This window comes from Equus quagga, chromosome 17, assembly GCF_021613505.1.
Source record: "Equus quagga isolate Etosha38 chromosome 17, UCLA_HA_Equagga_1.0, whole genome shotgun sequence".
Classification (NCBI taxonomy): domain Eukaryota; kingdom Metazoa; phylum Chordata; class Mammalia; order Perissodactyla; family Equidae; genus Equus; species Equus quagga.
In genome coordinates, this window is record NC_060283.1 from 45,956,409 (window position 1) to 45,974,966 (window position 18,558).

Genomic DNA, 18,558 nt, shown 5'->3' on the forward strand with positions numbered 1-18,558 from the left:
AACAATAACTCTGTGCTAACTGTAAGAACTTCAGCATGCTGTAACTTGCTTAAAGTAGTCCTATATCTAAGGTTAACTGTCATTTCCAAGTATAGGCAGTTCCCTAGACTGTATTCCAGAGAACGTTTTCAAGTTGATTGTGCTAAAGAAGTAAAAAATATATGTGCTAAATTCTTAATTTTATTTCTCTTACACAGGCATTAATGATAATATCACCAGCATGTGAAAATGTTCATTAATCTTTTTTCCACATTCATTTGACCAGCTTAAGCTAGTCAATTTCTGACTGGGAAATGTATCAGTTTCAGCATATCCAAAGATTGATTTCTTTATTTCAATTGAATTAAGTTTTTGAACCTCTGCTTGTATCTGTGCTTCCATTTTTGTGTTTTCCATTTATCTTATTTCAGTTTTACCCTTATTTTATGAAAAAACTTTTAATAACCTTACAAATAGAGTACTGCTGTATGAAGGGAACAGTGTCAAAAGAAGTCTGTTAGGGGCCAGCCTGGTGGCGCAGTGGTTAAGTGTGCACGTTCTGCTTTGGCGGCCTGGGGTCCACCGGTTTGGATCCCGGGTGCGGACATGGCACTGCTCATCAGGCCATGCTGTGGCAGGCGTCCCACATATAAGAAAGTAGAGGGAGATGGGCACGAATGTTAGCCGGGGCCAGTCTTCCTCAGCAAAAAGAGGAGGATTGGCAGATGTTGGCTCAGGGTTGAGCGTCCTCAAAAAAAAAAAAAAAAGTTGTTGTTGTTAACTGACAGGCGGAGTCATAGCCCAAAATGTTTGTTCCCTGATGTAAGAAATCTCGATTTGTTCTACCAAATGGGACTTAGGAATGTTACTGACACTGCAAAAGTGTAGTTTGCATGAAAATCTATATTGCCTGTCTTTACATTGTGTCTTCTGACTAGAAGGTGAGAGCATGGTTTATGGTTCTGTGGTGTCAACGTAACTCTTTTCAGCCTCACAGAATATGCCTCTTGTTTTGGTTCTGAGAGCATTACTACATGATCTATTCATCAATTTTGTCTTCACTGTGCTTTTAGCAGTTAGCTGAACTGCCTAACTAGTAATATGTTTTCTTAAAGTGAAGTTATTTTCTACTGCTGTGAACCTTTTAGTGATAGGATATAGAGGGCCAGGACCTATCTTTTCCTGTTGAAGAATTCAAAGGAAATACAGTTTTTACATGGCGCGTCAGGGTTGGCTCATTATAGTTTGTGGTACCCTGCTTTCAAGAGAACAGTAGTGAATATTTTGAGGAACAGTTTGGTAAAGCAGAGCGGTACAGACTACGGGAGGGTACATGAAGGGAGGACGCTTCTTTGGAATGGAAGTAGCTGATTATTCGCTTTGGAAATAAGTTCACAAAATTGAAGTGGGTGTAGAAAAGCTAAGTGCTATTTCTCTTACTTGGTAGTATATTCTTCCTGTCTCTAGAAGAATGTTTCCTTTGAGGAAACTGAGACCCAAAGGAGGTTAGTGAATTTCTCAAGACCACAAAGCAAAGCTTAGAGTGTGATGTGGCCTTTGTGCCTCTCCATGAGAAAAATCTTTTGTTTTAGTAAATGTGAAAACATTTCAGAATTCACAGGGATTGTTTTTTCTTTAACTTTTTTTCCTAAATAACTTTAAGTGCATGGTTATACTGGAGGAAAAAAAGTTCTGCTATTTTCCAGTTTTGAGGATTTTTAAAGACTGTTTTGTCAAAGCCTGAAAAGTATCCTTATAAGACTTAGCATCACAGGATTCAACATTCAACAGTATTAATTATTTGCCAGGCTCAGATTTAGGTGTAAGAAATATATTGGTAAATAGAATGCCTCTGATTCCTGCACTTATGGAATGAATAAACAAGTAAACAAATGTTTAATTATAGAATATAATGAAGAAAACAGGACACAGTGATAGAGAAAAGTAGTGAGGGCAACTACTTAGGCCAAGAAAGGGCTCTTTGAGGAAGTGGTGATGTTTAATCTGGGACTTGACGAATGAGAAGGTGCTCATGAGAAAAGTGGGTTGAAGAGCATTCCAGGCAAAGGGAATGGCTGTAGAACATTTTTTCTGTAACGTACCAGATAGTCAACATTATCAGCTTTCTGGGCCATGTGTTTTCTCTCGCAGCTCCTCAGCTCCTCTTGTAGCACTAGAGCAGCAGTAGGCCCTATGTAATGAATGGGCATGGCCACATTCCAGTTCAGCTTTATTTCACAAAGAGAGCATGCCATCCTCTGCCAATCTCTAGACCAGAGAAATTGAAAAAGAAAAATGCCTATTGTGAATGGGGTATTAAGAATTGTCAGTGGAGAAGAATGGGATAAGGTGAGGTTGGAGAGAGAAGCATATGCTAGATCATGCCAGGCTTTGAAGCCATCGTATAAGGGCTTCATACTTCATTAGATGTACATTAGGAAGCCATTCAAGGATTTCAAGTGGGCCGGCACCATGGCCGAGTGGTTAAGTTCGCGTGCTCCGCAGCGGCCCAGGGTTTGGATCCTGGGTGCAGACATGGTACCGCTGGTCAGGCCACGTTGAGGCAGCGTCCCACATCCCAGAACTAGAAGGACATGCAACTAAGATATACAACTGTGTACAGCGGGGGTTGGGGGAGATAAAGCAGGGAAAAAAAAAAAAGATTGGCAACAGTTGTTAGCCCAGGTGCCAATCTTTAAAAAAAAAAGGATTTTAAGCAAGACAGCAACGTAATCTCATGTAGGTTGTTAAAATATTACCCTCGTTGCTGTGTGGTGAATAAGTTAGAGGGCTCAAGCGTTGAAGTGAGAGGAACAGGAAGGAGTAATTCAGTGATTCAGGTGAGCACTACTGGAGATTTACACCACTGTAGTGACAGTGGGGATAGAGAACAGTTTTCAGATTCAAGGTCTATTTCAGATCTAAAAAGATTGTTTCCTGCTGATAGAGTGATGATAGGGAGTGAGGAAGAGGGAAGGATCCAAGATGACTTCTAGGTTTTTGGCTCTTGGACAGCTAGGTGTTTTCATTTTTTGATACAGATTTGGGGTAGAAATAGAAGCTCCATTTGGACAGGTTAATTTTAAGATGCCAGTGAAATTGGATATGCAAATGTAGTTGTCTTGAGAAGTTTGGAGTGGAAATGCAAGTTTGGGAATTGTGAGCATATTGATACTTAAAGCTCTGAAAGTAGATGAAACCACACAAAAAAGAAACGAGGGCTCCAGATTGAACCCTTAGGGATTTAGACCTTTCACATAGATTGAGAATTGCAGTGGAGACTGGAAAATGGCCAGAGAGTCAGCGGTATGTATTTTAAGACTCAGCTCTAACCTTAAATTATAAAATAATTTAATTTCGACATTCATTTAAGTAGAATTGTGGTTTTCACAACCATTTTGTCTGTGTGTGTGTTTAATGTTAAAAGACAATCTTACATTCAAAAATAATGATAATCAGTTCTGTTTCTTGTGGGGAGGATTAGGCAAAGGTGGAGCCATCTTTTTATGTTTTTTTTTTTCCCCTTCAGCTATTGAAGTATAACTGACAAGTAAAATTTTAAGATATTTAAAGTGTTTTGTTTTTTTGGAGCCATCTCCTTTTAGAAGATTCCTGTTTGGGGTTCCACTTGACAGAAAGTCTCTGAACTCACAATAAAGTAGTCAAGGACTTGCCTTTTCTTCTTCTACCCACCTCGAGCACTCCATATTTAACAACAAGAAGTAACTTAGAAGTAGCCGCAGTGGGAAAAGTACTGGATAGGAAGTGGGGAGAACTAGGCTTGAGGCCTAATTCTGCCACTAACAATCTTGAAGAAATTAGTAGTTTTCTGGACTTCATATTATTAATTTATAAAGTGAGATTGGGATTGGTTTTGTTAGCCTGAGTGAGCTTTAAAATTCTGTAACAACGATCATGTGTCTTCATAATTTCGGTTTATTAGGACTTAGGAAGATCACAATTTTTGCAGTTTACCATTATGCCTTAATATGCATTTAGAATAAAAACGGTTCCATTTTTAATTGTTTCTTAAAGTCAGGGGAGAAACTTTCTTTGCTTTTAATGTGGCAAGAACTTTATTACCCAATTTTGTGACGTTTAACAGGTTTCTTAGATTTGCCTTGTACTTAATTTCCCCTCTCTTTCAAATGATTACTCTACAGCAATAATTGAATAATGAATGTGGCAGCCTCCTAAATGAGTTTATGAAAGCAAATTCTTGTACTTTGAGAGTTTGTTTTCCTCTTAGAAAAACAGCTGAACAAAAAGGATACTGACTTTTTAACTCTACTAGAAACGGCTTCTTAATGTTAAAAGAACGTTTAATCCAGTGGTTTTCAAAGTTATTCTATCCATATATCCTGTTTTTCAGTAATATCTTAGTTTGATTGAATGGGCGGAAGGCACAATAAAAGGAGCGTCATCCTGCTCACTTTTCATTCATTCAGAAAACTGCCTCTTGAGGACCTATTATGTGCCAGACACAGGGCTCATAAGCATTTATGGTATATGGAAGATCCCTGCCTTTTCAGGACCAGTGTTTTGGACTTAGATACTTGAATCTGTGTCCTGTAATCCTAATCAATTCTAAGCGCTTTGTTTTACAGGTAGGGAAGTTGAAGGCTTGAAGGGGAATGGTTTCAATTTTTAGGTGACTTTCTTGTTTGAATTTTGTTGTAAACTGAAGTCTTTTTGTACAGTAACACCCTACTGATTATTTCTTGTATGTAGGGTCGCATTTGCTGCCAGTCTCTATGTAAACTCTTTTTTCAGTATATTGATTTTCCTCCCCATTTTCAGAGGGAGAATGAGAAGAGCCAGAGTTTTTAATATTATGTTTATCTGTAGGTAAATTAAGATGTTTATGTGAGGATACTAATTGCAAGTGGAAATGAAGTTGGTAGTTTTATCAAGCTCTGGACTGTTTTCTAGGCCAGTTATTTAAACAGACTTAGCTTTTGTAATAAAGCTTTCTGAATACTTTTCCTTCCTTTCTAGACAAATGTGAATGAATGTAGAAAGATTTTTTCTGGCTTTTATGTACAAAATATAATGATTGCAGTGAAGTATGAAGGACATTGATAGAAACACTCAGGAATAAGATTTTCACTAACAAAGACAGATTCAGCTGAGAGGCCCACAGATACTGAGTCTCTCCTGTGTTTCATCCACCAAAAAATAATTAAGACACCATGCCTGTCAACAAGAAGCTCCCAATTCTAGTGAGGTAATCAGATTTGAAGGGCAATTATTTTCTCTGAGGAATTCAGGGCAAGGTAGAAAGAGGAGGTCACTTTTGATGAGCCTTAAAGAATTATTAAAGATTCATCATGTGAATGAAGGCAAATATAGTCTCAGTCGGGAAAATGGCATGAGTGAAAAAGGTGAGTAGGGATGAGCATAGTCAGGTAGATCAGTGTAGATGGAACATAAAGGACTTCCGATGCGTTTTTCGGAAATGAGAATGGTAAAGTTATAATTGGACTGGTTTTGAAAAACGTTGTAGGGGATTTGGGTTTTATTCTGCAGGTGATGGGAGCCATTATTTTTGAATCTTCAAAAACAGACTGATGCGGAGAAGATAGAGTAAAAGGTTTAGTAGGAGTGCCATTTTCAGTGCTTTATTGCTACTTTTCTTTCTTCTCCTGCCATCTTGTCTTGTTCTTTTTTCTAATTTAAAAAAAAAACTTGGAAGAAACCGAGAACCCATTACATCGAATATTGCAGTTGCTTAGGGTGATGACAAGAGTCAGAAAGTAAGAGGAAGGCTAGATGTAGAAACTCTTAATGAATATGACTTGTAAGAGTGATTTGACTATGTCTAGGGTAATCCCCAAAGAGGAAGAGGTTCTTGGGGGCAGGGTGAGGACTAGGAATTATTAGAGATGAAGATAGCAACCATGGGATATGAGGGGCGTAGGAAATTGAGTAGTTTCTGCTTTGAAAGGATTAAAAGAGAAATGTTGAGGGAGAGCCAAGTTTAAAGTGTTATTTAGCAAGTTCACCCATGTCAGATGCCAACTATTCCCACTTAAGTTGTTGAGTAGACTATAAGCACTGTGAGGGCAAGTACCCCTTTCTGTCTGTTCTGTTGTATTTTCTAGTGATGTTCTTTTAATATTTAAATAAGTGAATTTACAAGCTAGGACCTGTTTCATTCATCTGTGTGTCTCCTGCTCCTTCATAGAGTAGGCACTCAGTCATTGTCCACTGAAATGAACCTTGTAGAAGAATACTAGCAGTCAAATGGAAACCATCATGGTTTAATCTGCGAACTGCTGAGATCTGTTTTGTCTTCTGTATGTGGGGTAATACTTCTACCTATCCAAGTTTATTACTAAATCTAACCATTATTAAAGCAGAGTGTATTTCACCATTTAAAAGCACGGTGTAATCTTTGGGCTGTTACCTTTGATTTTTTTGAGACTGGATTGTCTCAGTGTGCTTGGGAATCAGATTGTGTGATCTTGTGGAACTATGGGTTTTTTTTCCCATGATAGTCAAGAAAACAAAAGACTGCCATCTTTGTGTATGTTTTACTACTGATTCTGTCAGTGTCCCTTTTGTTCAGAGTTTAATTATGGTACTAATGCAAGAATGGTTTTTAATGTGTATCTTATTGTCTTAACCATTGGAAATGGAGTAGTTTACAAATGATGGTTCATATTGTCCTTCTGTGGTATACTATTTTTTTCTTTCTGTTTTCCTTTTCAACCAGTAGGTAAAAGGCTACCATTTTTCGTGGCACTACTTACTACTCTGTGTTACACATAGAGAAATCCTGATTTCCTAAGGTGTGTGATTTAAAAAGAAAAAGAAAGAATATTTGAACTAAGAATGTATTTCTTAAAAATGATGCCAAATTTAGATGATTTTTTAATTTGCTTTCCCATGTACCAAATTTTTTTTAATGTATGAAAGTGTACCCCTGCTTTGAACCTCATGACTTCTCTAGTGCATTGTATTCTACCCTGTATTTAGGTCAAATGAATGCTAGTTTTAGGCTCCTCTTTCCTCCGTTTCCCCATAGAGATTGTAAAGTGGCTGAATGTGTTTTATATCCCCCTTAGTGCCTGGCATCCTGCTTTGCTCCTTGAGAGTAACATTAAATATTTGAATTGTCAGTTTGGAAAGATTTCGATGTGTTCTTTTTGAGCTTCACTTTGGGCACTTAAAGAATGAGTGAAGAGTATTGCCACTAGGAATGAGTTTGATTTTGAAATTGCCAGTAGTGTGCTCTTTGTGAAATGCTTAAACTTAACATTACTAACTATATATACACTAGTAAAATTACTTAGAGAAGAATTTTCTGGCAGCAGTCAAGAAAAGTTTTCCCTGCATGGCTGTCTTACTCTTTTATTAATGATGCTGGTATGATTCTTTTGATCAGGATTACCACCTTTATCCTAAAAGTTAGTGAAAATAATGAGAACAATACCGTCAATCTAGAAAATATCAAGAGGGCATTGAATTTTATATCATTCAGGAATCTCTTGTCATTAGTGAATTATTGGCAAGTTTAAAATATCTACAAAAGTTAAGATTAATTCTCCTAACCTTAGTCGAAGCTTGTTTTGAAATACAGAAATCTGAAGGTTGTTATATGTATTATGAGAGATAGCAATATCTATTCACTAAACTTACATTGAATATACAGATAATAGGAGATTGCATTACAAACTCCTCAAAGTATGAAGTAAAAGAATTTCTTCCAGTTAGGGAGAAATTTCTGTTCTTTAGAGGAAAGGAAAGCAAGAATCAAGTGGAAATTGAGATTTTAGAAAATACTGTATAAAATATGTGAACATATCTTTATGTTTTATGGTACTTGTTTCTCAAAATTTAATGCACATGTAAATTTTCTGGGGATCTTGTTAAAGTGAAGTAGACCTGAACTAGGACCTGAGATTGTGCATTTCTCACAAGCTCACAGATGATGATGGTGGTGATGATGATGATGGTGGTGGTGGTGATGATGATGTTCTTGCCCCTAATGTTGCTCTGTGGACCACGGTTAGAGTAGCAAGATTCAAATATCTATAGGAGTAATAAAATGAATAGGTAAGACAGGTAATGCTGTAACAGTAGCAAATGCTTATATGGCATTACGGTGGCCTGGGCACTGTTCTAAGCATTTTGTGTATATTAACTCATTTTATTCATACAACAGCTTCTTGAAATAGGTGCTGTTATTATTCCTATTTTATGAAAACTGATACACAAAGAAATTAAGTAAGTTGCTCGGGATCACACATCTCCTAAGTGTTGATCGGTGATTTGCATCAGGAAGACAGGCTTTTCAGCATTCACACTCCTGTGCTGCCACTGTTCACTGTATTTGACTGTTAGATAAAAATAGCGAAATAGTACGCTCTCTCTTTGTAATTTTTTAAATCAGGAATTCTCGGGGTAAGGGAAAGAGCTGTGGAGCATTTTTCAAACTCTGTGTCAGATTAGGAGAGATGTCCTCTATACTCCGTGGCTTGGCTCTCATTCACTTCTGTAGTAAGCCACTTTTGTCAGTAAGTTTATGTCATCTCTCTGGTGTGATGAAGTGAAAAATTTCTTGAGATCTTCAAGTATAATTATTTAATGGCATTCCTTGGAAAAATAGGATTTCCATAACTAGTAAAGTTTGTAAAGCAACTTTAAGCCCACAGATCTCATATGCGGGACTCTGAAAAAATTCAAAGGTTATAAGTGGGATCTTAAATGCTATTTTCCATCATGGTAAATGTTGCGTATTTATGTAAATACTCTGGTTTCATCAGATGAAATGAGCAGTGTGTTTTTGAATGTAGCCGGAAAGGTACTTAGCAGATATCCAGTGGCTCTCAGTTATTTTAAAACTGTGGAAAACCCGTTTGTATGATTTTAAAAATCATACAAAACCAATGCCAATCATATTTAATCAGGGGAAATGGAGCCTGCCTTGCAGTGGTACTAAAGTGTCTTAGTGGAGTCTGGTGTGAATGCCATTCATCTAATCAACCCCAGTAGTATTACATGTAAGAGGGCTACAGACCAGATAGGTGGAATAACTTGGTCACAGTCCTACTTAGTAACTGCCCTAGGCGGTTGTCTGCAAATACTAATTTGATTGGTTTAACTCCTGCATGAATGTTAAAATACTACTAATTTCTAGGAGGTCACACCTCTTAAAATTATAATATCTCTATGATCCTTTTTTATGTTCTTTGTGTAATTAGCATGTGCTGTATGTTATTCATGCCCCATTTTGTGTTTTTAATACATGAGGTGTATTTCAATGCAAGTAATTCGAAATACAAATTTCTGTACTTCAGATATTTGTCTATATTTGAATTAAATATTGTCCTGAGTTTTGAGACTCTTTAAGAAGGAAGTCCTTAATTTTCAGTAGCCCATATCATCATTAATTATATGGCTCAGTTCTAGTTTCAGTGAACTTTAGAACTAAAATCTTTATAATTAGTTTTAGCTGATGAATTTTTTTGTATTACCTAGACATTTAATTATGGTTGGCTGGCTGGGATTTTGCCCCAGGCATGGAAATTTAAAGGGTGAAGAATTTTTAATTAATGATTAAAAATAATTTGTGTGTGTGTGTTAGAGGGTGAGGGGTACTGTGCAGTTTATTAATGTCATTCAGCTCTTCACCCAGCTGAGAGGCGCTGGCCCAGGGTCGGCCTCCTTGTCACTCCTTGAAGATACTTGGATGTGCAAACTCAAGGGCAGAGGCTAGAGGGTAGTCGTTCGCAGTCATGCTCATGCTGCTGGCCTCTCCTGTCATCCCCCTTTCCTTCGCCTTCCTCTTCCCTTTGCCAGTAATTTGATTGATTTGCAGATGTGTTTTTTGTAACTTGGACATTAATTTATCAGTGAACAGGTTGTATTACAATGTTGAAAAATAAAAGTTTCCTTTTGACTTAGTAATTTCACTTTAATTTTTGCTAAGGATTAAGAAAAAGGACAAGAAAAACTGTATATGAAGAATGTAGTATGCCAGTTTGAATTATTGCAGACTTGTTCATAAGATTGATATGCTCAAAATAATTACATCTTTCATTCTTTGGTATTCAACTTGCTTTTATGAGTAAATATTGTGGCATCATAGCTTGTGTTTATGATATAATAATAATAAAACAGGACACAAATTGAGATTCATAATTGCTGTAAGTTTTAAAAAATCAATATACAATAAAATTAGCCTTTTATTTTCATGTACAGTTCTGTGAATTTTAGCCGACGTATAGATTCATGTAACTGCCTTCACACTCAATATGGAATATTCCTTTACCACAGAAAAGTCTCTGTTTTCCCTTTATAGTCACGCTCTCCTCCCACCCCTAATACCTGGCAACCACTGATTATGTTCTCTGTCACTATAGTTTTGTTTTCTTAAGAATGTCATATACTAAATGGAATCATAAAGTTTTAACCTATTGGGATTAACTTCTCTCATTCAGCGTAATCATTTGGAGATTGATCCAAGCTGTTCTATGTATCAATAGTTTGTTCCTTTTTGTTGCTGAGTGATCTTCTCTTGTATGAATATACCACGTTTATCGATTTACCTGTTTACTTGTTGAAAGTCATTTGAGTTGTATAGTTTCTTGTGATTATGAATAGAGCTGCTGTGAACATTTGTGTGCGGGTTTTTGTGTGAATATAAGTTTTCATTTCTCTAGGATAAATACCTAGGAGTGGGATTGCTGGGTCATATGGTAAGTGTATATTTAACTTTATAAGATACTGCTAGCTCTTTTCCTGTGGGGCTGTACCATTTTACATTCCCACTAGCAATGTGTGAGAGTTCTAATTGCTCTGAATCCTCATCAGCACTTGGTATTTTCAGTATATTTTATTTTAGCCATTCTAATAGGTGTGTAGTGGTATCTCATCATGGTTTTAATTTGCACTTTCTTAATGGCTAATTCTGTTGAACATCTTTTCATGCTCAAAATTGCCTTTATAGAAGTGTCCATTCTTTTGCCCATTTTTAAGTTATTTTCTTTACTGAGTTGTAAGAGTTTTTTTTTATATTCTGGATAAAAGTCATTTGATATTTTCTCCCAGTCTGTAGCTTGTGTTTTTATTGTTTTAACAGTGTCTGCAGAACAAAAGTTTTTAATTTTGGTGGAGTCCAGTTTATCATTTTTTTCTTTATCATACTTTTCGTGTTATGTTGGAAGTTGCTTAAAAGCCCAGATGACTTTTTTCTTAAAATTCATTCTAACATAACCTTTTTCTTTGAATTACTGTGGTGCTTTGGAAGTGGTGTGATAAGCTAGATATTTTTCACCTAAAGCAAAGGTTAATGTTGAATGTTAATTGATGCTTTAAAAAAATCAGGACTCAGAATTGCATCAATGTTATTATTACAACTATATAAAAACATATTTCATGTTTAAGAAATTTGGCAAAGGGAAGGAACAGAAATGGCCGATTTGGCTCTTTTCAGCCAGTAGTTTCCTAATCCTGGCTGTTGTATCAGAATCTCCTGGGTATTTTTCTTTCTTTCTTTTTAAAAACAACAGCAGTTCTCTTTCTTTGGATCTTGAGTGGGCTCCAGAATCTTTTTTTTTAATTGACTTTATTTTTTAGAACAGTTTTAGATTCACAGCAAAATTGCGCAGAAGGTACAGAGGTATCCCATATACGCCCTACCCCCCACCTCCTGCACTGTCAGCATCCCGCACCAGAGGGATACGTTTGTTACAGTGATGAATCTACACCGATGTAGCATTATCACCCAAAGTCTGTAGTTCACATTAGGGGTCACTCTTGGTGGTGTACATTATATGGGTTTTGACAAATGTATAATGACATGTATCCACCATTATACTACCATATAGAGTAGTTTCACTGCCCTACAACTCCTCTGTGCTCTGCCTGTTCATCTCTCCTTCTACCCTAACCTCTGGTAACCACTGATCTTTTTTGTAGTCTGTTTAGTTTTCCCTGTTCCAGAATGTCATATGGTTGGAAGCCTTTTCAGATTATCTTCTTTCACTTGGTAATAGGCACTTAAGAGTTCCTCCATGTCTTTTCATGGATTGATAGCTCATTTCTTCTTAGTGCTGAGTAATATTCCATTGTCTGGATGTATGACACTTTATCTGTTCACTGACTGAAGGACATTTTGGTTGCTTCCAAGTTTGGCAATTATGAATAAAGCTGCTATAAACTTGTGTGTGTGGGGTTTGTGTGCACATAGGTTGTCAACTCCTTTTGGTATTCATAGCAAAGAGCATAGTTGCTGGATCGTGTGGTAAGAATATGTCTGGTTTTGTAAGAAACTGCAAAACTGTGTTCCAGAGAGGCTTTACCATTTTTGCATTCTCACCAGCAGTGAATGAGAGTGCCTGTTGCTCTGCATGCTCACTGGCATTTGATATTGTCAGTGTTGTGGATTTTGGCCATCCTAGTAGATGTGTGGCTGTATCTCATTGTTGTTTTAATTTGTAGTTCCTTGATGATCTTCATCAACATCTTTTCATATGCTTATTTGCCATCTGGATATCTTTTTGGTGAGGTATCCAGGTCTTTTGCCAGTTTTTAAAATTGGATTGTTTGTTTTCTTATGGTTGAGTTTTATAAATTCTTTGTATGTTTTGGCTAACATATGTCTCTTGTGAATATTTCCTCCCAGTCTGTGTCTCGTCCTCATTCTCTTGATTGAAATCTGTTGCCCTTCAGATGGTTCTGATTCTCTGCCCGGTTTGCGATCTCCTGTTCTAAACTACTGTCTGTGTCCTGCTTCCACCTTTGCAAGGCTAAGTGCCATGCATAGCCATTAGTTTTCAGCTACTCATTTTAGCTTCTTTGTTACAGCTGGTCCCATCCTACTCTCAACTTCTATGGCTTTGTTACTTGTTTTTCCTTATTGCAAATTCCAACTCTTCATCTGGATAACCAGTATGTAGCTTTTCTTAAGTAGTGATACTGGTCGCACTTGATCTGCAGGCCCCTTTGGTTCTGGTACCACCTTTACAACAGGGTTCCTTCCCGTTGCCTTTGCTGGTACAAAAACTACTGGTGGTTGTGTTAGGGTGTGAGATTATCAATGTTACCCACACTTGCACTCTCACTACTTTCTTTTTCAAATTTTCTGTATTGTTAATAATTTTTAAAATGAGTTAACTCGTTTATTTCACTTGATGTGTATTTTGGTTTATATGCCAATTTATGTTTTTTTAAAAAGCCTGTTTTGAATTTTCATCTCATTCCTACCATTTTATTGTATATATTTGAACAAATATCCATTCACTTTTTGTGTATCAGAGTAGAAAGATATTTTTATGGGGCAGTATTAGAGGAAGAATTTTTTGCTCATAGAGTGATCTGAATAATTAAGAGGAGGTTGCAGCAAGTGTGTGTAAGGCATTTATTTTATGTCTTTTAGTCATGTGTCTCTGTGTGTATATGTAATCATTTGAAAATAAATAGAACAAAATTAACTCTTAATAGCGGCTATTTTCTGCTAAGTGAAATTAACTCTTATTGGTTTGTCAGGATAATTTTTTGAAGTCTGATGCAAGTAAAGCAGTTTTATCATTTATGACACATTGTGCTAATTGATTACATTTTTATTTTGTTGAAAGGCAGATATACATATAAATATTACATGAATACTTGATGTATTTTGAAGTGTATAAATCAGTGATTTTAGTAAACGTGCCTTAGAACATTTTTTTACTTAATTGGTCGGTTTTTCATTTCTCCAACAAATGTATCAAGCACATTATTGCGTTCCAAAATCAGGGTGAGTTTTAATAGAGTTAACACATAACTTGATTTTATAACAAAGGGTACGCAGAAGTTCACTTAAATCCTTAAGAGTAATCACTTGCTAAATATTCTGATGTTTGGAATATATAATTTTATTTTTGTTATGTAGTTCAGCTTCTCTAGTATTGTCATGATTTTAATTTAATTGCTACTCAAAATTTAGTGATTCAGTGAAAGAATATGAAGCTTGGTGAGGAAGTTCGTAAATGGGCACATTTTCAGTTTACTGTGTTAGCTACCTTGGGAATGTTTGCATTTGACAAGTGATAGACTTAATGAGTTGAGGTAAATGGTATGTTATGCACTTTGTATAAAAGTATTTGTTTAACACAATACTGTCAACTAACTGATGTGGATGTTTATCAGTTTTGATATAGTCACCATATTTATGGAGTAATTTCTGGGTGATTTATTTTGAAGTCAAGGACCTTAGTCTTGTGGACAAAAGATTAAATATGTAATAAAATTGTAAACTATGTGATATAGGCTAGCGATTTTCATACTTTATGTTTAGTAGAATAGATGTGTTGTCTCATCACTAAAATCTTTTAATGACTTCTTTTCCTCTAATATATAAGAAAAAATAAGTTCCAGTTTTCTAAGTAAACTTATTCTCTCATATATTGGGAATAGTGTATTTTCTTTCAGTCTTCGGCACTTCCAACCATTTGTTTTTACTAGTTGTAATATGCAATAACATTTTATTTACATGCATTTATAATTTAGGTTTATTATAGATATCTGTATAACTCAACACACATACTAAATAATTTGTTTTTCAAAAAGCACCATGCCTTCACATGCTCCCCAACATGAAAAAATTTAACCACTACTATAGGTTATCTGTAGTGAAGGCTGTTTGGAGATAGAGGATATCTGTTTAGGCTGGAGTTATTGAGAGGAGCTGGACATGGAGGATTGGTTGGATTTGAATAACTGGAAAGGTTGCCAAAGTGCTGTAGGAACTTAGAGGATAACACACACACACTTCTTTGTGAGAAAGGGAGAACCAAGGTCTAGATTCTGTTTCCTAATCAAGTATTCCTTTGATAGCCTAGCAGGAGGAAGTAGTGGTCAGTAACCTTGTATGGGAGAAGGTGGCAGTATGCTTGTGGACAAGGGAAAGGAATTCTTGAAGTCTGAGTAGTCTTAGCAGGATTGCATTAAGATGGCATTTCAGATTTAAGGGAACTTTATGTACAAAGGCGGATATCCTGAGTTTACCATGTTGGAGGTGGATTATGGTATTGGAGGGTGGGGAAGATACAAATAGTTTTATATATGCTAGGCACTCTTCTAGGTGTGGGAGGTACACGTGGAAAAGATGAAATTTCTCCTGCCACAGAGCTTACATTTTAGTGGATGAAACAATAAAACAGATAAAAATATGTAACACTGTAGTTAGAGAGTGATGAGTTACTGTGAGGAAAAATAAAGTGTAGGGTAGAGTAGTAGAGATCGAGATTGTTGTTTGAAATAGGGTAGCCAGGGAAGACCTCTCTGGAGGTGACACTTGAGCAGAAAAAAGGGAAGGAGTGAGCTGTGTGAACCAAGGCAGAAGAAATGGCAGAGCACATTTGCTGTATGCAGCTCCGTTGAGCTGGAGGGGTGCTGAGTTACAGTTTCTGCTGGTTGAATGTTTACTGAGTGCCAGCCACTGTTCTAAGTGTGTTACTAGTGTTAATTCAGTCCTTCCAACAATCCTACAAAATAGATGTTATTTCACAAATAAGGAAACTGAGCCACAGAGATTAAGTAATTACCCAAGGTCACACAGCTGGTCAGGGAGCTGGGATTCGAGCCCAGTTAGTTTGACTCCAAAATCAGTGTTCTCAGCCATTCTTCAGAGATGGGGAGGGAAGGTCTAGTGGAAATGTAGTTGTGGCAATAGCCTGGGGCCAGTTCTGCAGGGCTTTGTGGTTGATTATAAGTATATAGGAATTTATTCTGTGATATTCAGTCATTGGAGGGTTGAGAAATGCCTCAGAGGTTGCCTTGTGATTCTGGAGGTAAAGAGACAGGTCTGGACTATACAAAACACATTTATTAGTCATTTGTATATAGCTTATATTATAGATTAAAATATGTATAGTGGCCTATAACATATTTCTTTGATTTAAAATGAAGATTCCACTTCATTATTTTATTGAACAGATATTTGCATGTATACATTTGAGTGCGTGTGCGTGTGTATATAAACAAACTAATGAACTTTTCTGTTAATAGGTGCGAGAAGATGTACTAAATTCGTTGAATAACAACTTTCTTCAAACGCTAAATCAAGCTTGGAACGATCATCAGACAGCTATGGTGATGATTAGAGACATACTAATGTATATGGTGAGTAGAGCTTTTTTGTTGTTTTTCCTCTGAAAAGTTAGGCATTTCAAAACAATGGTGCTTTTTAAAAAAAAATAAACAATGTTTCCTTTGCAAGGGCTAACCTTAGCTTATATGAGTAAAATCTTAATTGTCTATATAGTTACTAAATGATTAGAATGGAAGACTGAAAAGGAAAGATTTAATTTTTTCCCCTCAGTATCTAGTACTTGTGCTTTAAAATGCAGGGAGAAAAAAGCCTTATTAACATCTCTTCTTGAGTAAGAGTGGTCTAGTGACAACATGAAAGATGAAAGCTGAATATTCTCTTAGAAATTTTTAAAACCTTATGTCCTTATATCTTCAGTGATGAGATGTCATATAATACAAATATTTTTATAATGATTATACTCTAATAGCTGTTGTATCTCTCTCCTAATAGTAAATCTCTTCTAGTAGTAAATCCTTGCCATATATGTATTCTTCAGACATACATTCCATTTTTCACCTATTATTATTACTACCGTTTTTTGTTTTTATCAGTCAGGAAAAATACCTTATTTGGTAAGACGGTTTGGAAAGCATTGGCTTGAGCTAATCTGTTTAATAACTTTCAAGGAGATTAAACTATCAGTTGTTTTTAACTTTAGTATGATTATAGAATGAAGCTAGGTTCATCAAGCTTAATTATTGTGTCACTGCAAAATTATCAAGTCTAATAACTTGTTACTTCAGTGTTTATGTTTGGGAATTGAACATAATGATTTTCTTCTAAGGTTGGACTCTACTTTTCAAATTTCTGTTTTCCATTTCTTTAGTTTTGCTTTTTAGTTGTAATACAGTGGTGAGAGCTTGTCCTAGTTTTTTACTTGATAGAATAAAGCAGTGTTTGCAGAGAATTTCCGGCGAGGGCAGACAGCTCTGCTGTTTTTGTTCTGCCACGCCAACTCCCGTCGGGCCCGTTCCCCTGGTTCTGTAGGGCTCAGCGGCCCGGGGGTCTGGGAGAGGCTACTTCATCTTCAGGGGCTTGATAAAAGGGATAACAGGCTATTTAGCCTTTCTGAGGCTAATTTTCCATTTCAGGATATAGATTCATCTGGTGATAACATTTTGAGGTAAATGAGATAGCTGTGGAAGCATATATCATAATGTCTGGGGTATAAATGTGAAACACTAAGCTCAGTGCTGTTCTTGAGTTTTGGATTTGGTGAGTCTGTACATTCCACCACTAAGATAGAAAACCAGTTGTAATTTCATGGTCCATTGCTATTTTGATGAAAGAAGTGTTTTAAAATTATATACGCACTCACTTTTATATCATGTTATTTCTTAAGTTTCTGTTTTATTTCAGTTCCTTTTTTAGTCCTAAGTGAAATCTCAAACCTTGAATCCTGGCTACATGACTGTAGTCAAGAAACTAAGTAGTTCATTCCTCAGCTTCCTGATTTATAAAATGAAAATAATATTGTACAATAGGGTAGGGTAGCCGTGAGGCTTAAGGGAACCATTCATGTAAAGCACTTACAGGGCCTGCTCCATAGTAATGTGTGCTCAGTAAAAATCCCCTAGTATTAATATTTCTTGTCCCTTCATCCTTTCGTCAAACCCATCTGGTAGGACCACAACCCTGGATAAACCCAGCAACGTAACCTTCCTGTGCCTGTGCTGCAGGAAGCTCCACACAGGGTCGATCAGTGCCACTATCTGGCCATTGTCACAAACCTCCAGTCGACCCTCCACACTGCCCAGCAGTGGCCGCCTTTCTCTCATCGGCTCTTTCCAAGACTTTGAAACAGTTATTTCTCATCAGACCTCCAGCTCTCCTGCTGTTCCCTCACTCTTAATAAATGGCCTTGCCTTCCACTCAGAGAAGAGAGAAGGCATCAGGTGGAAACTGCCGTCATTTCTTGCCACTGAATCTACAACTTTACGTGTATTTTTCCCCTTTTGTGTTCCCTTTTCCCTCCTGCTTTAATGGAGGGCAGCATCTCCTTTCCTGTCAAAGGCCAGTTCTCCACCTGTGCTAAGGATTACATCCCCTTCTACCTTGTCAAAAACCTGAAGTGTTTTCAGGTTCTGCCTGTTTACTGGGTCTTAACTTATCAGCATTAGATACATTCAGGCCACTCTCATGCTCAAAATAAAATTCCACGAAATTTTTTGTTGGACCCCTGCACTGCCTCCCAGGGTCTCGGTGCCACCATAGCTAAATGACTCATAAAAAAGATTGACACTTGCTGTCTCTATTTTCTCATCTTTCATTCACTTTTTGAATATGTTTGAGTTAAGCTTTTACCTCAACTATGCTTCTGCCCAGTCTTGCTCTTTTTAGGGTCACTTATCTGTCTCTCTCTGAAGGGTAAGGATCACTGCTGATCTTCATTCTCCCTGATTTTCTCAGCAGCCTTTGGCACAGTTGACTACTCTTCGTCTTTTGACATGTTGAGTCCTTGATTTCTGTGACAGCACTCCCTTGGCATGCCTCCT

General features: G+C 36.8%; 1 protein-coding gene across 2 annotated transcripts in view; it reads left to right on the forward strand.

Annotated features, from left to right (window-relative positions):
* Positions 1-18,558, forward strand: part of CUL3 (cullin 3) — a 90,899-nt gene that overhangs the window by 24,079 nt on the left and 48,262 nt on the right. For both annotated transcript variants that reach the window (XM_046643705.1, XM_046643706.1), the window contains one exon: positions 15,979-16,092. In XM_046643705.1, coding sequence (XP_046499661.1) covers positions 15,979-16,092 — 114 coding nt within the window. The remainder of the gene's footprint in view (positions 1-15,978; positions 16,093-18,558) is intronic.